This window comes from Perognathus longimembris, chromosome 3 (assembly GCF_023159225.1).
Source record: "Perognathus longimembris pacificus isolate PPM17 chromosome 3, ASM2315922v1, whole genome shotgun sequence".
Taxonomy (NCBI): Eukaryota; Metazoa; Chordata; class Mammalia; order Rodentia; family Heteromyidae; genus Perognathus; species Perognathus longimembris.
The window spans coordinates 69,466,220-69,487,677 of NC_063163.1; the positions used below are offsets into that span (position 1 = coordinate 69,466,220).

The window sequence follows — 21,458 nt, forward strand, 5'->3', positions numbered from 1 at the left end:
CTCTCTCTCTCTCTCTCTGTGTGTGTGTGTGTGTGTGTGTGTGTGTGTGTGTGTGTGTGTGTGTGGGCATTTGAACTCAGGGCCTGGGCACTATCCCTGAGCTTGTTTACTCAAGGCTAGTGATCTATCCCTTGAGCCGCAGCTCCACTGCTGGAAGCTAATTGGAGATATGAGTCTCACAGACTTTCTTGCCTAGGCTGGCTTTGAGCCATGATCCTTAGATCTCAGCCTCCTAAGTAGCTTCCTACAGGCATGAGCCACCAGCACCTAGTAGTTTCAGATTTTTATGCATTTTCAGCATCATTCATGATAGGCCAAGGCATGCCAACAGTCTGAGTGTCTACCAGTGGATGAATAAAGCAACAAAATGTGGTTCATTCAACCACATGTGTGCCTTGGATTGTTTAATAATTACAGCTCTCTCCTCCTGCTCCAGATATTCCTCAACTTCAAACTAGGACTGTGCCTCTAAGCAGCAGTGTGTACTTTGTCTCTTCTCTTGGCATCTGCCTGGATTGTATAACACATCTCCTTTCTCTGTCCTTTCTCTGTCCTTCACAATTCATACAATGGCATACTATTCAATCATTAAAAGAAAAGAACAAAACTTCTGGGCACTGGTGGCTCATTCCTATAATTCCAGCTCCTTAGGGAATGAGATCTGAAGATCACAGTTCAAAGCCAGCCCCCGCAGTAAAGTTCATGAGACTCTAATCTCCAATTAATCATCAAAAATAATAAAGAAAGACAAAAGTGGAGCTGTTGCTCAATTGGCAGAATATCTAACCTTGAGTGACTAAGTTCAGGGATGGTGTGCAGGGCCTGAATTCAAGGCCCAGGAGCAGCACAAAAATATATAGAGTTTCCGTTTGGGTTTGTTTTGGAACTAAATAGTGGTGGTGGTCACACAGAGGTGTAAGTTTTACCTCAATAACCACAAGCAGAGATGGAGACGCAGTCATACATTTGTAAGCTGGTGGAACAATCCAGTAGAAAATGAATGGGATAATTTGGGGGGTGACTCCTTGTTCCAGCAAGGTGGGAAGACAGAAACTTGAGAGACTGGGTTTCTGGCAAGTTGGTTCTCATGATCAAGAGCAGGTTGGCCCTGTGCAGGTTGGCTGGTTGGTGTTGAGTGCAGCGTCTGTGGAAGTTGCCCAGACCATCACATCCTGCCACAGGATTGGCTGTGGCACCACTTTGGTGAAAGAACACGGTGCCACACAGACGACCACAGCTAGATGGCGCCCCAGCCCTGCCCCGCACCCTCCAATCCCAGGCTGCCTGCTGGACACCACTGTTGGACTTGCCTGCTTGGTGATTTTCCTCCATCTCTGTACATTTGCTGTTCCCCATCAGGAGTCCTTCAGCTTTGTATTACCTTTGTTAAACATATACACAATTCAAAAAAAGTATACAGGCACACAACCCATAGTGACATTGCATTTAGTGATGACTTAGAATAGGGAGGGGTCCCATCAAGAGAATAGTGGAGGAAGGGTAGCTCAGGGGTGAAGTGCTTGCCTAATATGCACCTGTCTGACTTTGATCCCTAGCACTGAAGAGGGAAAAAGATAATGGAGCTGAACACTTCCCCTTGTGTGGTGACATCATATCCCCATTACATCATAGCCCCACGTCATAGCACAGAATATGGCTCACATGCTTGTGGTAATGCTGTTATAAATAAGTCTATTGTGCAGTCTTACAGGTATTTCAATAGGCATTTTCCTGCATGCTAGCCATAGTATGGCTGGCCAGTTTTTCCTATTTAAGAATATACTGGCTGGGCACCCGTGGCTCAGACCTGTAACCTTAGCTACTCAGGAGGCTGAGCTACTCAGGAGGATCGCAGTTCAAAGCCAGCCCTGGCAGAAAAGTCCATGAGCTCTTCTACCCAATTCAGAAAAAGCCAGAAGCGGTGTTGTGGCTCAAGTGGTAAAGTACTAGCCTTGAGCACAGAGAGGCTCAGGGATAGCACCAAGGCCCTGAGTTCAAGTCCCAGGATCAGTAAGGAAAAATAAAATGCATTGAGGATCTAGTTATGGCAGTGTATTTCCTTAATCCCTGCACTCTGAAAACTGAGGAGGAGAAGGATCCTGACTTTAAGACCAGACTAAACTACATAGGGAGACCATGTCCAAAAACAGAATGAGGGCTGGGAATGTGACGTCATAGTAGAGTGCTTGCCTAGCATGCATGACGCCCTGGGTTCAATTCCTCAGTACCACATAAACAGAGAAAACCAGAAGTGGCGCTGTGGCTCAAGGGGTAGAGTGCTAGCCTTCAGCAAAAAGAAGCCAGGGACAGTGCCCAGACCTTGCATCCAAGCCCCCAGGACTGACTGAAAGAAAAAAACAAAAACCACAACGAGGGGCTGGGAATTTGGCCTAGTGGCAAGAGTTTGCCTCGTATACATGAAGCCCTTGGTTTGATTCCCCAGCACCACATATATAGAAAACGGCCAGAGTGGTGCTGCGGCTCAAGTGGCAGAGTGCTAGCTTTGAGCAAAAAGAAGCCAGGGACAGTGCTCAGGCCCTGAGTCCAAGGCCCAGGATTGGCAAAAAAAAAAAAAAAAAAAAACAATGAAAGAAAACAAAGTGGTTGGTAATGTGGCTTAGCAGAGAAGAGCTTGCCCAGCATGCATGAAGGCCTGGGTTCGATTCCTCAGCACCACATAAACAGAAAAAGCTGTAAGTGGTGCTGTGGCTCAAGTGGTAGAGTGCTAGCCTTGAGTAAAAAGAAGCCAGGGACAGTGCCCAGGCCCTGAGTTCAAGTCCCAGGACTGGCAAAAAAATTAAAGAAAACAAAGTGATAAACTGCACATAACACAAGATTTACTAGCTTTACCTTTGTGTGTGTGTGCATGAGCGCATGGCAGTACTGAGGCTTTAAACCTCAGTAGTGGGCATTATTGGTCACCTTTTTTCACTCAAGCCTGGTGTTCTACCATTTTTTTTTTTTTTTTTTTTTGGCCAGTCCTGGGCCTTGGACTCAGGGCCTGAGCACTGTCCCTGGCTTCTTTTTGCTCAAGGCTAGCACTCTGCCACTTGAGCCACAGCGCCACTTCTGGCCGTTTTCTGTATATGTGGTGCTGGGGAATCGAACCCAGGGCCTCATGTATACGAGGCAAGCTCTCTCGCCACTAGGCCATATCCCCAGCCCCAATGTGTTCTACCATTTTTTTTTAAATTTTTTTTTTTTTGCCAGTCCTGGGCCTTGGACTCAGGGCCTGAGCACTGTCCCTGACTTCTTTTTGCTCAAAGCTAGCACTCTGCCACTTGAGCCACAGTGCCACTTCTGGCCGTTTTCTATATATGTGGTGCTGGGGAATCGAACCCAGGGCGTCATGTATACAAGTCAAGCACTTTTGCCACTAGGCCATGTTCCCAGCCCCTGTGTTCTACCATTTTAACCACAGTTCTACTTCCAGCTTTTTGGTGGTTAGTCTTACAGACTTTCCTTCCTAGGCTAGCTTCAAACTGCAATCCTCAGATCTCATCATCTAGAGTAGCTAGGATTTCAGGCATGAACCACCAGTGCCTGGACTTTGTTAATCTTTCTGATTTTGGCAGTATTAGGGGTTTGAATTCAGGAACTCAGACTAGTTAGGCCGGTGATCTGCTACTCAAGCCATGCCCCCAGCCCTACTTAGAGCTTTATGGAGCTTTTTGGATGTTCCTATGGAGAATGCTCAACTTTGGCCTGCATTTCAGTCCTTGCCTCTTGCTATTGGTGTCTGTGGCTGAGGCAAATCCTTCTTTCCTTATGAGTCTTCTGCAATTTCCACTGGGGTTGATCACTTCTGTTATTCCTCTTCCTGCTTTGGCTTGAGATTTGTTTTTTCTTTCATGATATGATATTACATCCATTCTCACCACCCCTTCCTACTCCTTTGGTTCTGTCTCTGTCCTGACTTTTCTTCTCCAATTTGTCTTCCCTCTGTGTCTTTCCATCCCTTCTCTTTTGTGTGTGCAGGGCCTGGGGCTTGAACTAAAGGCTTGGGTGCTGTCTGAGGTTTTTTTTTGCTCAAAGCTAGTACTCTACCACATGAGCCATAGCTCTGCTTCCCAATTTTGTGTAATAAATTGCAGATACATCTCACACTTTTTTTGTGTGCATAGGCTGGGCACTCTACCTTGGAGATAAGTTTATGTTTTTCTGCCCTAGCTGGCCTCAAGTCTTGATCCTCAGATCTCAGCCTCCTGAGTAGCTAGAATTACAGGCCTGAGCCACCAGCACCCAGTTTCTAGGGAAACGCCTGATGAAATCCCGAACTCACGATGGGTTCCCTGTGGGAATTTGAACCTCCACCCAGAGCATCTTCCACTGTCCTCAAAGAGTCTAAAGGAGGCCACAGAGTGGCTTTGTGGATGGTTTCAAGCAGAAGCTATGGGAACAGGCGTGGGTCTTCTCTCCACCCTCCTTCCTGGTCCCTGACTGCTATGTGACATTAGGCAAAAGTTTTCCTTTCTGAGCTTGGAACCATCTTGTCTGTAAGCTGGCAAAGGATGGTCCTGGAGCAGAAGGAAGTGGCTGGCTCAGTATGCTAGATGGGCTGGGGTCATCGAGGAACAGCAGAGTCTCCATGCCTAGTTGCTGTCTATGGCCCTGCCAGAGGTCACCCACTCAATGATCCTGGATCTCTCTGGGTCTCTGGGAAAAGAAGGAGCTGGGACAGGACCCACAGTTCACAGGAAGACAATTCAGTTCCATTCTAGTTTTATTGGATGTTGTGCCAGGGCTGTTGGTGGTAGCAGTGGGTGTCTAGAGTCCTGTTATCTCCGGAGACTCTTGGCTAGTTGTCCCGAGGGATGGAAAGAGGATGAGCAGAGGGAAGGGGCTAGAGACAGATCATCAGCCCTCCTACTGATAGGTGGGGCCCTCCCTGTCTCAGCCGAGCTGGCCCAAGCAAGGGTTTCCGCTCCAGCCCCACACAGGTAGTGCAGGGGCTGAGGACAACCCCTCATGGCCAGTCTTCAAGCTGGCTATGTGGTTGGGATGTGCCCATTGGCCAACCGCCCAGCTGCCCGATTCCGAGGGCCATTGCTGGGCTCAGTCCCAGGCCCTTGAATCACCCCATTCTTCAACTGTGGACCTTTGAGTGCCACCTCATCATCGGTAGAGTCAGATTCTTCTGCATCACTGCGGACATCCGATCCCACCTGGGGAAATAAAGAGAAGGAAGTTGAGGGGGCAGGAGCTTATGGAGGGTGTGGCTTATCTGGGTGGAGCCAAGTGGATGGGGCTCAGATTGTGGGTGGAGCCTGGAGTGGGTGGGGCTCAGAGTAGGGAGGATTTTGGGGTGGGGCTGGGTGGGGCTGGGCAGGGCAGGACAGGGCAAGCTAACTCTTGGGCAAACCATACCTGCCCCTTCCCCAGGACGTTGTAGATCATGCGCAGGATGAGACAGAACCAGTATATGTGTAACACCTGCAGCATCATCAGAAGCGCGTTGAAGAAGTAGTAGGCAAAGAAGGGGCCACTGTTCTCGATAGACTCAAACCACGTGCTATAGATGATCCTACGGTAGGAAGGATGAGGTTTTAAAACGGCTTCACCTCTTCATCACCAAGCTTTGGTCCTGCTAGACTCTAACTTGCTTAGTCTGCACTGCTCCCTCCCTCTCTTCCTCCCTCCCAATCTGCCTCTCTCCCTTTCCCTTCCTTCTTTGGGAACAGGTCTTAAATCTGAAGTCCTGGATGGGCAGACCTTGGAATGGGTGGGGCTCAGAACAGGGAGGAGCTTAGGGCTTGGCTGGAGTTTCCCATGGGGCTGTATCTGATCCTCACCCAACCCCCCATCTGATTCCTGAATGCTGGGATCACAGGCCTGTGCCACCACACCCATCCTTCCTTGACACTCTGGCTGCCAGCTCCTATATTTTCTCTTGAGACTCCTGGAAAGTGCTGGCTGCAGGGATGTTGTGTCAAGGTCAGGGACCTCACACCTCCATTCACTCATCTTATAACTGGCCTGCCAGTCTCCTGTCCAGGCTTTCCCTAGTTCTCCTCTCAGGCCCAGCACAGAACAGCTGGGCCCCTGATGCTTCCTTGATGCCCCTGATGCAGTTCCTCCGGGTTTGTTTACTAGCACATTCCTGGTGGCATGTCTTTGAAACTGCCCACTACTCACCAACACCCAACCAATTCCTTTGCCTCTGACCTGACTCCTGTCCTCCCTCTTCCCCATCCTAGCTTCCTACTGTTCCTCTTGCAACCACCAGAGGGCACAAACATGTCCAGTTTCTTAACCCTTCTAGGTCAACAGCCGTTCCCCCCTCCATCCCCATGTCCCTCCAGGTAAAAACAACCCAGTCAGGTTCTCTCAGCAGCCTATAAGGCTCAAGACAACTTGCCTTGATCACCTCTTCCTCTTTTTTTTGGGGGGGGGGTGTGTGGTGGTCGAGGGCTTGAACTCAGGACCTAGGTGAGAGGCACTGTCCCTGAGCTTTTTTGCTCAAAGCTCCTGCTCTACCACTTTGAGCCACAGCTTCACTTCTGGTTTTCTGGTGGTTTATTGGAGATAAGTGACTCATGCACTTTTTTACCTGGGCTGGCTTTGAACCATGTAAGATTAGAGGCATGAGCCATCAGCACCCCACTCCTTCCTTCAACTAACCCTACTTTTTCTGCTTCGCTGGCTCTGCTCCAGCCACTAGTTCTTACTGTTCTTCTAATATTTGGAGCACAGTCTAATCTCAGTGCCCTAGCACATGCTGTTCCCTCAGTCTAAACCAGTCATTCTCTCCACAATCCAGTTCTCCATCCTTCTTACCTCTGGGATTTTACAGAAGTTGTGTCCATTGCCAGACACACCCTTCCCTGCTTTCTGGAAGAATCCCAGCCCACACCTCCAGCTCTCAGGTGCAGGGCATCAAGGGGTGCGGCTGAGGCTGGCCTGAGATGTCAGACATGCTCCTCCACTTCCCTAGAGCCCCAGGAGGGCTGACTTACTGTGTGGGGAAGATTATGAGGCGGGTGAAGAAGAAGACGGCAGAGAAGACAAAGAAGACAGCAGTGCACGCTGACCCATAGCCCGCATAGCTGAGCATCTTACCGACCTGCAGAAGGTAGCACAAGAAATGGGCTCAGCAGTGGGGCAGGGGCGTGACTGGACCAGGCCATGAGTGGAAGAGAAGATAAAGGTTTGGACTAGTTGGTCTCATTTTCAGAAATGCTGAGAGAGAGAGAGAGAGAGAGGAGAGAGGGGGAGGAGTGGAGAGAGGGGGAAAGAGAAGGAGAGGGAGAGAGGGAGAGGGAGGGAGAGAAGGAGAGACAGAGAGAGGGGGGAGGGGGAGAGAGAGAGAGAGAGAGAGAGGAGAGGTGTTCCCAAAGAGGCTGAATGAAGGGGCCAGCCTTCTGCTCCTAGGGAGATGGAGGGGGCGGGCCTCATGGCCTAGGTTGGAGAGGAGGGACCTCACCTCCTAGGGAGAATGAGAGGCTAGGAAAGGGTTGGGGCATGTAGGCTCCTCTTCTAGAGAGACTCTGGAGGCCTCTGGTCCAAGGATGACAGGGCAAGGCAGGGCCTCAAGTCCCAGATGGGCTGAGAGAGGCGCGGTCTCAGTCCAGGAGGGCTGGGAGAGGTGGAGTCTGAGTCTTACTCCAGGAGAGCTGGGAGGGGCGGGGCCTCATCTCCAGGGGCTCCTGGGAAAGCCAGGTGTGAGTGCTGGACAGGTGTGCCTACCTCCAGCAGGTAGTCAGCTGAGTCGTGCAGCAGCAGCACTAGGCTGCCTATACGCAGCAGGTTGGAGAAGTAGGAGAAGCTTAGCAGGGTAATTGTCACGAAGTGATGGATCACCTGCTCGCTGAAATCCTGTAGGAGATGGTGGGCCACAGCCATAGCAAAGCCAGAGCTCCATTCCATCTCCCTACCCCCCCCCCCCATCTCAGGGGATCATGTGCAGACACCAAACCCCATGCCATCTGAGGGTGGTGGTGAGGCCACCAGCCCCACCCCAACTCCCTGTCCAGAGAGACTGAATGGCATTCCCTCCAGCCCATGGTGACCCTTCCCCAGCGGGGCTCCTGGCTTGTCTCACCTTGCGTTTGATGTCAAAGGGCAGTGTGATTAGCAGTGAAATGTAGAAACTGAGTTCCAGAAGGTACCACCAGTACAGTTCTGGCTGCAGGGTCTAAGACAGGACACAGCAGTTAGCTGTGAACTCTCCTATCAGACAGGAACAGACTCAGGAACTGCCAGGTTTGCTCCAAGCCAGGGCACTTGAGACCCAGTGAAGGAGGAAGGAGTGAGCTCCCCTGCCTTGGAGGTAACCAAGGACCAAGGTGAGTGGTGTGGCAATTCTTGTTTGAGTTTCCTCCTTCCCAGGTCCTCATTATTCTATTTTTATTTTTGTCAGTTGTGGAACTTGAACCTGGGGCCTGGGCACTGTCTCTGAGTTTTATTGCTAAGGCTAGCACTCTACCAACTTTGAACTACAGCACCACTTCCTTTTATCTGGTGGTTAATTGGAGATAAGAGTCTCACGGACTTTCCTGCATGGGCTTGTTGGGGACAGCTGTGCCTTTAAGAGGCCACAGCTGGCTTTAGCCCATCCCCTCTTCTTCCGCCTTTAACAGGAAGAGAAGCCCCCGCCCCTGGGGGGCGAACATGTGCATGCCATCATGGCAGGGACTTCTACAGAGACCCAGCTCTTGGGGGGCTGTAGTCCCCGCCCATAGAGGAAGTTCGTGACATCACCATGACGCACATGGTCTTTAGCCTATGACTGGCCCTTTGGCCAGTCCCCCTCCTTTCCCGCCATTACCGTTATATAAACCCCCTCCCAATTAAATCCTGTGAGACCAGTTCAACCATCAGGCTGTCTCCTCGGAATTTTCTTCCTGCGTCTGACACGTGATGGGGGCTGTCGGGGAAGGGGATTTTGGCATTTCTCCTCAACTCAGCGAAGTCCACAAAGATACGTCTTACTCCTTCTGCCAGTGGGAGGGATAGGGCTGAGTGTCTTTCATAGTTTGGGTTCAGGCATTTCCCCCGGGAGATAGGGGAAAAGGGGGTCCAGCGCCCCCCAACATGGGCTGGCTTTGAACTCCAATCCTCAGGTCTCAGCCTCCTGAGTAGCTACCAGTGTCTGGCCTCATTATTCTACAGAAGAGTTAAAATTAGAGTGCAGAATTGGGGGTATGATGTTGGACTGTAGTCACAAGAGCCAAGTTCTCTGCCTACTTCCTGCCACTTACCTGCTGTGGGTAATTTTCCCAGCATTTTTTCACAGTCCACATCCATGGCTCCTAGAAAGAAACAAAGGTCTCAGGCTCTCAAAGGTCAAAAGTTTTATCCTGGGTGTGGGACCTCCCCAATAGGGTTTCACTCAACCCTGCTTTTTCCTGCCTTGTCCTATCTCTGCCTGTCACTTCTCCATGGAGTTTTCATTTCTGGATGCTTTTCAACAGGAACGCTGGAAGGACAGGTGAGCGGTCAGATATACTCACATGGTAGAGGATGGAGATGCCACCGGTGAAAGAACACAGGTAGAAGGCAAACTTCCAGCTGCAAGGAGGGAAGTGGTGAGGGAGCAGCCACAGAGCTGACCACACTCCCCTATGCACAACCCCCCTCCTTCTCTGGGTTACCTGGCTTCACAGAATTTCTTAGACAGGCGGGGCCTTTCCTGGTTCCTTCGTCTCCGGAACCAGCGTTGAGTCTGGCGCAGGGTGAGCCCACACTGGGTGGCCAGGAGGGCCATCTGAGCCTGGGGAGGGGATGATGGAGACAAGGTTACAGGGTCCCTCCTGGTGGTGGCTTTTCCCACTCTCTTCCTTAGATACAGGACCTGGCTCTGCTTCTCCCTCCCCTGCAGCCCCAGATGTTGCCTGTTGGGGTAACCTTGTCTATTGGTTTGTTTGTTTTTGCCAGTCCTGGGCTTGAAATCAGGGCCTGGGCACTGTCCCCGAGATTCTTTTGCTCAAGGCTAGCCCTCTACTACTTAAGCCACAGAGCCACTTCCAGCCTTTTCTGTTAATGTGGTATTGAGGAATCGAACCCAGGGCTTCATGCCTGCTAGGCAAGCACTCTACCACCAAGCCACTTTCTCTACCAACCTTGTCTATTATAGAGATTTTGAGAGAATTGCCCAGAACACAGACCACGCCCTGATCACAGATCGACTGGCATTGAGTGAATGGGGGGAGGGGGATGGCACTAGGAATGTGGCCTACTGGTAGAGTGCTTGCCTTTTATACATGAAGCCCTGGGTTCGATTCCTGAGCACCACATAAACAAGAAAGAGCCAGAAGTGGTGCTGTGGCTCAAGTGGTAGAGTGCTAGCCTTGAGCAAAAAGAAGCCAGGAACAGTGCTCAGACCCTGAGTTCAAGCCCCAGGACTGGCAAAAAACTAAAAACAACAACAAAGAATTAATCTGGGGGGGAGGTGTGCTGAGAGTGTGGCTCAGTGATAGAGAGTTTGCCTAGCATTCATGAAGCTCTGAGTTTGATTCCTCAGTACCACATAAATAGAAAAAGCCAGAAGTGGCAATGTGACTCAAGTGGTAGAGTGCTAGCCTTGAGCAAAAGCCCTGAGTTCAAGCCCCAGGAGTGGCAAAGAAAAAATAAAGAAGAAGAATGAATCTGGGGCCAGGTGCTGGTGGCTCACATCTGTAATCCTAGCTACTCAGGAGGCTGAGATCTGAGGATCGCAGTTCAAAGCCAACCCAGCAGGAAAGTCCATGAGACTCTTATCCCCAATTAACCACCAGAAAACCAAAAGTGGCACTGTGGCTCAAGTGGTAGAACACTAGCCTTGAGCTGAAGAGCTTAGGGACAGCACCCAGGCCCAGAGCTCAAGCCCCACAACCGAACAAAACAAAACAAACAAAAAACGTGGGGTCAGTCCAGCCAGAGGAGGCTTTCTCAAGAAGAGTAAGGCAGGGCTGGGAGTATGGCCTAGTGGCAAGAGTGCTTGCCTCCTACACATGAAGCTCTCAGTTTGATTCCCCAGCACCACATATATGGAAAACGGCCAGAGGGGGCGCTGTGGCTCAAGTGACAGAGTGCTAGCCTTGAGCAAGAAGAGGCCAGGGACAGTGCTCAGGTCCTGAGTCCAAGGCACAGGACTGGCCAAAAAAAGAAGAAAAAAAAAAGAGTAAGGCAGATGAGACCTTCATCCAGCTATGGCATATAGGCCCTGGCTCAGACCCAGCCCATTCAGCTGCAAGACAGGAATGGAAGAAAAGTCACAAAACTGGAATAGTCAGGCACTATCCATCCCCCCCCACACACAGGGAAAACAATTGCTCCTGTCCTCTCCATCCCAGAATTCAGGATTCTGCAGGATTGTGCAGTTGGGCCTCGTATTTCACTGAGGGGAGGCGGGGCCTCACATCCTGGGAAGAGGTGAGGCCTCATATCCCAAGGAACCCCCCAAGGGGCGGGGCCTCACATCTCAACTACCTGGCAGGGCTAGGCATCAGACAGGGGGTCCTAAGACTGAAGCGAGAGGAGACAAGGCTCCCAACTACCAAGAGGTCCCCTGGGGCCTCAGCTGTCAGAGAAGGTGGGAATTCCAGCTGGGTACCCCAGCAAGCGGACTACATACATCTCATCCCTGTGCTGGGTCCCCAGGTCAGACCTGTGTGGCCACGTGGAGACAGGGGGCGTGTCTCACCTCCTTGGGTCTCCTCCCGGTTTTGCGGAAGTGTTTCTCCAGCGTGGCATTGGGTTTCGCATGCCTCCTGATCTGATCTCGCACGCCCATCCACCGGCCCAGGGGTAGGCCCACGAATCTGGGTGCAGGAAGACAGAGTCCATCAGAGCCTAATAGGTGAATGGGACTGTGAGCAGATGCCACTGGAGTGCATGACAAAGGCGGAGGAATCAGCCCAGAGCTAGCATAACAGAGCAGGATGTGGAAAGCTGGGGGAGGGGGGAACAGGTGGGGAGGGATGGAGGGGAGGAGGAGACCCAGAGTCCCAAAGTCCAAGAACAGGACTCAGCTTTCTATTGCTTCTCCTGGCCTCACACCTTGGGGGTGAGGGAGTGGGCTGGAGGATAAGATTAAACATTGGAGGAAACATAAGAAAGGCAGCTTGCAGGGCACAGCAGCCCTCTCCTGTAATCCCAACTACTCAGAAAGTGGAGATCTAGAGGATTACCGTTTCAGGGCAGCTTGAGCAAAAATAATGGGTCTAAATTTTTTTTTTTAAGTTTGGGGTATTGGTTCACACCTGTCCTTCCAGCTATGTTGGAAGTATAGAGGATGACTGTAGTCCAGGCTGGCCAGGGGTTACATGTAAGGCCCTATGTCAAAACAAGAAGAGGGTGGGTATATGGCTCAAGTGGCAGAGTGACTGCTTTGCAAGCACAAAGACATGAGTTCAAACCCCAGTACTGCCAGCTAGGAATTTTTTTTTTTTTTTTTGCCAGTCCTGGGCCTTGGACTCAGGGCCTGAGCACTGTCCCTGGCTTCTTTTTGCTCAAGGCTAGCACTCTGCCACTTGAGCCACAGCGCCACTTCTGACTGTTTTCTGTATATGTGGTGCTAGAGAATTGAACCCAGGGCTTCATGTATATGAGGCAAGCACTCTTGCCACTAGGCCATATTCCCAGCCCCAGTTTTTTTTTTTTTTTTAAGGACGGTGGCTTTATTGCTCTTTAGGATGAGATAAGTAGAAGCTGAAGGGGGGAATGAAGAGTTAAAAGTAAACCCCATTTTCAGGCAGCCCCCGTTTTGTTGTCTGAGCAAACCTAGGGCAAGCTTATTAGGGCCCAGCCAGTCAAGAACTCTAACCGCCTGGGAATGCTTAATTCTAACTGCCCCTAGAATGCCTCGAACCCTGAGCCAATCAGATTTGTACCCATAATCTTGCTTGCTTGAATACCTGATTGTTGTAACTTTGTTTTTTGTCCTTTATAAGCTCTGTGTAATCGCAGCTCGGGGCTGGCTCCCAACCTCCGCTGTGTCGGTGGGTAGGACAAGGCCCAGGCCGCGGCCCCGCTTGAATAAAGTCTTGCCTTGCTTTTGCATTTCGGAATGTCTGAGTCTCGGTGGCCTTCTTGGTGGTCGTTTTTCATGACTTGGCATAAGACCATAGTGCCACTTCTGGCTTTTTCTGAATAGCTTATGCTTTAAAGGATTATTGCATTGTTTTAAAAACGAACTAGAGTTAAAAAAGGATTTCTCAGGGTTCTTTAATTAGCAGTCAAAAAAAGTGGGTATCTTAATAAATTAAGACTTGATTTAACAAAGGGCAAGCTGGAGTGAACTCACTAAGCCCTATGGAGTCAGGATGGAGCCAATAGAGAGGGCTTTCTTTTGTCTCTTGTTTTCAGGTGAACTTTGGAAACCTGGTGGTAAAAATGAATGATTTGACTGGACTAAATGGTTAAAAAGTTTATTTATCTGATGTGATTCGATTCCTATGCTATTTTTGTAATTTGGATTTTCAAGGATATACATTAAACTAATGGGGATAGAAGTAAACTCTCATTAACTCTATGTATGTAGGCAGAAATGGCAAAATGGGCCAACGTTTCTCACTAATTTATTGGAAAGCTGAATGGATAAGTATTTCTAATTCTGTAATTGTAATTCTTTTTTTTTTTTTTTTTTTTGGCCAGTCCTGGGGCTTGGACTCAGGGCCTGAGCACTGTCCCTGGCTTCTTTTTGCTCAAGGCTAGCACTCTGCCACTTGAGTCACAGCGCCACTTCTGGCCATTTTCCGTATATGTGGTGCTGGGGAATTGAACCCAGGGCCTCATGTATATGAGGCAGGCACTCTTGCCACTAGGCCATATCCCCAGCCCCTGTAATTCTTGCATTAAGAAAAAATTGTCATTTGAGTTCAAAGGTCTTCATGCCATGCCGTAACTGGGACTGAAGACAAAAAAAAAAAAAAGAGGTTTTTTTTTTTTTTTTTTAAAAACAAGCAGCCGGGAGGCAAAAGGCGGCACCTGGTTTCAGAATGCCTGTAAGCTTCAGAGTTTTTTTCAATGCAGATAAAAGCCAAAGTGCTAGTGTTAAAGCAGAGGTTAGTAAAAAAAAAAAAAAAGGCTTTGGAAATCAAGAATACATTTCTAGATAAGAAATTTGAAATTTGGAAGTAAAATTGTCCTAAATGATTATTGCAAAGTGAGAAAAGGAGAATTATGGCTACCAAAATGTTTAATTGCCATTCCAGTTTCTCTGTAGGTTTTTTGTAACAGTTTCCAGCAGGCCCACAGAGGACAGGTGATTCCTACAAGTTTGTCAAGATCTAACGTTGGCCCTTAATAAGTTCCAGGTAAGAGCATGCTTAAAAACTACTGTGTGGACCACCTTGTTGCTTTTAATTGGAGTAAAGTGGCCTCTTGTAAGACTCATTGATCTGAAAGCTGCGGTTCGAAGCCAGCCCGGGCAGAGAAAGGTCCCTGTGAGAGACTTGTCTCTAATCAGCCAGCAGAGTGCTGGGAACGGAGTTGTGTGGAGCTCAAAAGTGGTAGGGTGCTAGTCTTGAGCTGGAGAGCTGAGGGACAGCACTCAGGCCCTGAGTCCAAGTCCAGTGAAAAGTCACTCCTCCTGGGACGAAAGTGGTGGAGCATCCAGAGGCAGTAAGCCACTGCTTGGATGGCAGAGATGGTGTCAGATCCTAGAGTCACTCCTGTTTGGCCTTTCAAAAGTTAATCAAAGCCAGGAAGTTCTAGAAGAATAGTTCGTAAGCATGCCTTTCTAATACCCATGTCTGTCTACTGGGCAGGAACTTGCCAGTCATCTGTGATAGTGGGTAGTAAGGGTAAGTGTCAAATGAGAGGATAGTTTAAAATCCCAAACCCCCGTATCTACTCAAAGCCTTGACTGGCAGTAAGAATTTTAAGCTGATACATCTGTTCAGGAAAGAAAGCTTGTAGACCTGAGATTGTGTCCTTATTGAGATCTGTTAAAGGCCTGCAAAAGTAATGTAGACATTTTTTAGGTAATCAGAGATCAGTTCTCTAGCCAGTCAGGAAAAAGCTTTTACAAACTAGAATGTTAAAAGGCTACACTGCGATAGCCCAAAAAGAAGTCTGTATAGTTGAAAGTTAAAATGTTGAATGTAATTTCCAGTTTGGAGTAAAGCTCCAAATGGACATCTGACCCTGCAGCCCATTGGTAAAGTAGACTAAGGTTATAGGTTCCTGGCTAGGTAAGGTCAACGTCCCTGAGTCAGCATGAAGAAGTTATAGAAGATGGATGATCTTCGCCCATCAGCCCCCCATTTTAGGACCAAGGGACCAGAGTTGTTTTTGGGAAAATGAGGCATGGAAAACAAAGGTAACAGTATAGACTGCACCTGTGAGAAATGGTTACAGGCCAAGCCGCCTATGTTGGTTTAAAAAAAAAAAAAAGAAGGAAGTGGTGCTGTGGCTCAAAGTGGTTGAGGTCTAGCCTTGAGCATAAAAGCTCAGAGACGGTGCCCAGGCCTGAGTTCAAGGCCCATGACCAACAAAAAGAAAAAAAAAAAAAAGAATCCTAGCCTTATTGGAAATATCTGATTTAAACTTATTGCCCTGGCAAAATGACCCAAGGGCCATTGATTGCCTAAAGCTGTCTTGACTTTCAGTGATGTGCCAGCCTGAAAAAGCTAGTCTGCTTAAGAAGGAATCAGGAAAATACTAGGAAATTTGACTAAAGTTAGGCTTTAGGTTAACTTTTAAGCTTCTCTAACCAGTCTATGGAGAAAGTTGCAGGTAACCCAGCAGAAGGTGTGACATTCTAATGGAACCACTACCACTGCTGCCTGACACCACGGCCCCTGCCCATTGCATTTGAGTGAGGATCAAGGACAGTTTAACAGTCATCTGGAATAATCTACATCTTCAGATGAGACTCTTATCATACGCAGCTGACAGGCTGGAGAGTCACTTCCAGGCAATGCCTGGGGTGGGAGGTGTGTCCAAGAGTATTAAAATGTGTCCAGATGGATTAGGGTGTGACCTCAGAAGAGAGGGAGGTAACTGCCATCAGATGTGCCAGGTACCAAGGTAACTGGACAGAGATTTAAACTGCCGGGGGCATCTTCATGGAGCCCTCCTGGGGGTAGATCTTGCAGATGCAACTAACCAACCTTAGGCACTTGGAGGAACTAGAAACTGGAGAAATCCACTCTAGAATAGTTGGCTTATGATATAGAACATAGATATAGAATATAGATATAGAATATAGAGATTATAGATATAGAATAGTTGGCTTATGATAGTTGGCTCTGGTCTGGCTTCTTAGGAGCAGCAGTCCCATTGGACTGACCGGTACCACCTCTTTGTCTTCAACAGCCTGTGGATGGAGTCACAGTAAATTGTCTTGATGTAGTTGAGATAAACCGGAAAATGTAGACAGTTTAAAACTCTAGTAGCAAAGAAGCCCCAGGAAATGTAAAGAGGAAGGTTAGTATAGAAAGCCTTGGAGAAAGGGATAGAGAAATGGTTTCCTCCGGATAAGAAAGGGATTTAAAAAGTATATTGTCACAGAATGTTCCAGTAAGTCACTGATGGTGTGAGGAAGAAGAAGATGGTGTGAGTGGGGATATGTTAAATTTTATAAGACACAGATTATAAAACTGTATAAGGAAAGACTTTAGAGAGAGAAAACAAAAATGTTTCCTTTAGATTAAAAGGTTTTGGCATGTTAAAGGTGAGAAAGACAATCCCTAGAAAGTGAGTATGTAACAAATGGTATCAGTATGTCTTAAAATTAGAGCATATGAGTAAAGTTGGTATGTAATCAAATTGGCTATAATATAAATAGGGTCAGAATTGGGGCTTTGGTGTAAAACTATGTTTATCTGTACCTGTATCTGCAGGGCTAAGGGACTTGTGTGATGTCATCTAAATGTTATTCCTAACTTGTAATCGCATTTGTTATGAGCTTTTATCGCCCCCTCAGAGCCCTATAGCAAGTCCACCAAGAGATCTGGCTCAAGCTAAAGGCCCTTTATGAGACTGGACCTCCTCCTGAGCCACACCCACTACCAACTGAGTAAAGCGCCACCACAACTTATGGTATTGCGGGCACAATACCAATCTATCCCTACCAATTTTCAGTGAGGATCAAACTAATAAGCAAGGAGAACCACGACTGGTTCTCAAGTTACCTATCAGAAGGGGGGAATGAAGGGGGTGGGATGAAGAGTTAAAAGTAAACCCCATTTTCAGGCAGCCCCGTTTTGTCTGAGCAAACCCAGGGCAAGCTTATTAGGGCCCAGCCGGTCAAGAACTCTAACTGCCTGGGAATGCTTAACTCTAACCGCCCCTAGAATGCCTCGAACCCTGAGCCAATCAGATTTGTACCCGTAATCTTGCTTGCTTGAACACCTGATTGCTGTAACTTTGTTTTTTGTCCTTTATAAGCTCTGTGTAATCACAGCTCGGGGCTGGCTCCCAACCTCCGCTGTGTCGGTGGGTAGGACAAGGCCCGGGCCGCGGCCCCGCTTGAATAAAGTCTTGCCTTGCTTTTGCATTTCGGAATGTCTGAGTTCGGCCTTCTTGGTGGTCGTTTCTCGACTTGGCATAACAAAGCCTCCTCATGGGCGGCCAGGTACCCTTGCCCTTTACTAAGCTGAGTGCTCCTAGGGTAGGAGAAAAGTTAGCCTGCTTCATTTGATGGTTCCACCCCCATGGACCTCCCATTCCAGAGGAAGATTTCAGGTCAGCACCACTTTGCCCACTAGGTGGCACCCAAGGCCACAGAGAGGAGCCACAAGGCAAGCTGTATCAGTCCCGTGTCACTGGGGTCAGGGCTGGAATTGAGGGATTTAGAGGGAAGCAGGAACCACTAAAGGAGAGGGTAAGGGCAGGTCTTGGAATCAAGACTTAAAAGAGCCATAGAGAAGACTGTGCAAGAGCTGAGGGAGAGGGGTGACAAAGAAGGTGGCAGAATGGATGGGTATGGGGGTGAGAGGGGGGACTATGGGGTGGCAGGCAGGCTGTAGGGGAGAACATTTGAAGGCACTGAGGGTCATTTGGGCTTTCAGGTCGGGGAGGGCCTGGCAGGTTTGATACCAAGGCTGTGGGGAGGGGATCATTTTGCTCAGAAGAGGGAATGCCCTCAGGAGAAAGGAAGAACCCTGGTTCTTGGCATTCTAGCACCCAGAAGGCTGCAAGATCAAGGCCAGCCTGGGCTTCACAGCAAAGGAGGGTTTGGGGAAAGGATAGGAGACAGCCTTACCCATAGGGGACATCAGGAGGAGAGTGTGAGGGCTCTGTTTGTCTGGTACTCTCTCACCAGTGGCTTCTGGCCTCTACTGCACTTAGCAAATCCAGGGTCCCCCCCCCCACCCCCACCCCCGGTCTTGTTCTGTGAAGGTGGTGATGGCATAACCCAACCTGATCTGTGTGTGGCCCCTCCTTCCCATAAACCAGACAACAGGGATCAGGAGGAAGTGGGTGGGGCAGCCACCTGGGACCAGGGAAGACAAGAGTCCCACCCCCTCCCTCCCCCACAGCGCAGGCAGGAGCCCACAAACACGCATGCACAGCCCAGCAGACCCACACTCACCTCTCGAAGATGAGGCGCACGGCCACCAAGGCCAGCGCCAGAGGCACAGCTGGCAGCATATGCCGAGGGTGGGCGAAGACCAGGCCATCACGGTCCTCCATCTGGTCCCATGTGCTGTTAGGTGCCAACCAAAACTTGTCCTGCCACAGCCACTCCATCAGACTGGACAGCATGGTGTAGACACAGCCTGTGACAAGCACTCTGCAAACAGGGTGGGAAGGTGACTGGGCTGAGTCTCTTGTGCCACAAACCCACCCTTCTCCTCCTCCACTCTTCCTCTACCCCCAGCTAGAAGGTAGACATACCTGCCACCCATGCCTACCAGGCCTCAGAGGGGGGCAGGGCCAGGGCCTGTAGGAGAGTGTTATATTCCTTCATGTACCTGTCCATCTGTCCATTCTTCTACCTGTCCATCTATCATTCATGCACACATCTATTCAGTATCCATCTCTCCAACCACCCACCCATCCATCCACCAATCCATGCATTCATCTTTCATTCATTCATCCATCTATTCACTCATACACTTATCCACCATCCATCCATCAATCCACCTAGTATCCATCACCCACCCACTCATCTATCCATCCATCCACCCATTGTTCATTCATTTATTCATCTATCTACCCACCCATCCATCATCCATTATCCATCCATCTGCATCTACCCATCCATCCAGTCATCCATCTGGCAGCAAATGTTCTGGGTTATCTTGTTCTGTACATGGTAGATTGAAGCCCAGATTTCAGGACACAGCAGGGTAACAAAGCTGACACATTCCTGGCCCCGGTGGAAGTCACAGCTTTGCAGGGAAGGCAGCCAAAGATGAGTAAACAGAGTCATAAATACCAGAGGGTACAGGGAGGTGTGATTTTCAAATATGGTGACAGAGCTTCTCTGGGGGCGCCACAAAGAGGTTTATGCAGAAAAGGAGGGGCCTGGGTAAGGGGCTTTCCAGATCATTAGTAAAAGGTGCAAAGGTCCTGGGGCAGGGAAATACTCAGGGTGTTGGAGGGCCAGCAATGAGGCCCATGTGGTTGGAGCAGAATGAACTAGGGAAGACATAAGGAGAGATACATGTGCTAAAAGCACAGAGTGGGGAGGGGATCCACAGGGAGTAATTTAGATTGTATCTCTTAACCTACAGCACAGTGGGTTTTTTTTTTTGTTTGTTTTTGTTTTACAGTGAATGCCTATAAGCCCAAATGCTACCCCTTCACATTCTGTCTTGTTTGCTTCACCACACCTCTGCCTGTCCATCAGTCAGTCCATCTAGTTTGCTTGGATGCATTTCAAAGTTAACAGGAGACATGCAGTCTAACAATCACTTCTAAACATCTCAGCAGGCAGATCATTAACTAGGCTTGTTTTCTTTCAAGGTAAGATTTAGTAGTGTGAAAGGCAGATCTGAAATCTATGGATGTTAACTTTGTAGAAATCCGTGACCATGACCAGGTAATGTAATCTTCCCCTCCATAAACCCCCTCCCGCCCGCAACTCCCCTTCTCTCTTTCTCTTTCCCTTCCCCCCCCCCGCCCCCCCTTTAGACAGGTCTCATGACACAGTTCAGACTGGTCTAGAACTCATTATGTAGCCCAGGCAGAACTCACAGGTGTTAATCCAGATAAACTAGGGAAAAATGAAAAATGGTCAGCTGATAGCAAATACAGGAGAAATTCCAGGGAACAGGGCTGGGAAGGTGGCTTAGTGGTAGAGTGCTTCCCTAGCATGTGTGAAGCCCTGGGTTTGATTCCTCTGTACCATATAAAAAGAAAAAAGCTCAAGTGGTAGAGTGCTAGCCTTGAGCAAAAAGAAGCCAGGGACAGTGCTCAGACCCTGAGTCCAAGCCCCAGGACTGACCAAAAAAAAAAAAAAAAGAAAAAAAAAAAAGAAGAAAATGCTTAAGGGAAAAATGTCATTTTAGGGGAAATGAAGCCAGACAGACTAGGGAAAAATGAAGAGTGGTTAGCTTATAACAAATGCAGGAGATATTCCTTCATGTACTTCCCTTAAGATGAGGGGAACACAGTCATTTTAGAGTAAACTTAAGGAAACTGAGGCCTGGTGAAGGCAACACAGAAATAAGAGCCATCTTTGCTTCAAAGAGAGACAACAGGATACATCCCTTCCTGAGGGATGCATTCCTCACTTCAAGAATGAACACTTGTTTGACGGGATGTATGCTTTCCTGATCTGTGTTATGACAAGATGCATTCTTACCTAGAAACTCAGAAAGTAACACCAGGTGTCAGAGCAAAGCAAAAGCACTTATCTTTGCCTAACTTTGAAGCCAGATCCCCAGCCTTTACCCTATAAATACCCCAGCAGCCCAAGGAGCCATGTGTGTCTCTATGGGTCTGTCTCTGAGTCTCTATCTTCCTATGAGAGCACCCACACTCTGTAGAGAGTGTGCCCCTGCTCTTCTGCTTGTCTGTCTTCTTTTTGTCTGTTTGTCTGCTTTTCCTGCTTGCTTACTTACTCAATAAAGTCCTACCAAGTTTTCTCACCATTGTAACTTGTCCAGAAATTCTTATTCTGTAATGTAAGACAAGGATCCTAAGTGAAAAGTCCCTACATGTAAAGAGAAACTTCACGAGGGGCTGGTAATGTGGCTTACTGGTAGAGTGCTTGCCTAGCATGCATGAAGCCCTGGGTTCGATTCCTTAGCACCACATACACAGAAAAAGCCAGAAGTGGCTCTATGGCTCAAGATGTAGAGTGCTAGCCTTCAGCAAAAAGAAGCCAGGGACAGTGCCCAGACCTTGCATCCAAACCCCCAGGACTGACAAAAAAAAAGGGAAACTCCACAAAATCTCACCTCCATCAGGTGACTGGTGAACACCACCATGACACTCAGCTAAATATAAATAATTTTTATCAGTTAAAATGAACTCATGTCAGGTGCTGGTGGCTCACACCTATAATCTTAGCTACTCAGGAGGCTGAGAGCTAAGGATCATGGTTTGAAGATAACAAGGGCAGGAAAGTCTGCGAG

At 48.7% G+C, this 21,458-nt stretch overlaps 1 protein-coding gene across 1 annotated transcript in view; it reads right to left on the reverse strand.

Moving 5' to 3' along the window:
• Positions 1–4,705: 4,705 nt before the first annotated feature.
• The window catches only part of Cers4 (ceramide synthase 4), a 31,113-nt gene continuing 14,360 nt past the window's right edge, over positions 4,706–21,458 (reverse strand). The window contains exons 2-11 of the mRNA XM_048342102.1: positions 18,464–18,664; positions 11,624–11,741; positions 9,594–9,712; positions 9,453–9,510; positions 9,201–9,251; positions 8,042–8,134; positions 7,687–7,815; positions 6,957–7,063; positions 5,368–5,524; positions 4,706–5,165 (exon numbers count right to left, since the gene is read on the reverse strand). Coding sequence (XP_048198059.1) covers positions 4,989–5,165; positions 5,368–5,524; positions 6,957–7,063; positions 7,687–7,815; positions 8,042–8,134; positions 9,201–9,251; positions 9,453–9,510; positions 9,594–9,712; positions 11,624–11,741; positions 18,464–18,636 — 1,182 coding nt within the window. The 5' untranslated portion in view covers positions 18,637–18,664 and the 3' untranslated portion in view covers positions 4,706–4,988. The remainder of the gene's footprint in view (positions 5,166–5,367; positions 5,525–6,956; positions 7,064–7,686; positions 7,816–8,041; positions 8,135–9,200; positions 9,252–9,452; positions 9,511–9,593; positions 9,713–11,623; positions 11,742–18,463; positions 18,665–21,458) is intronic.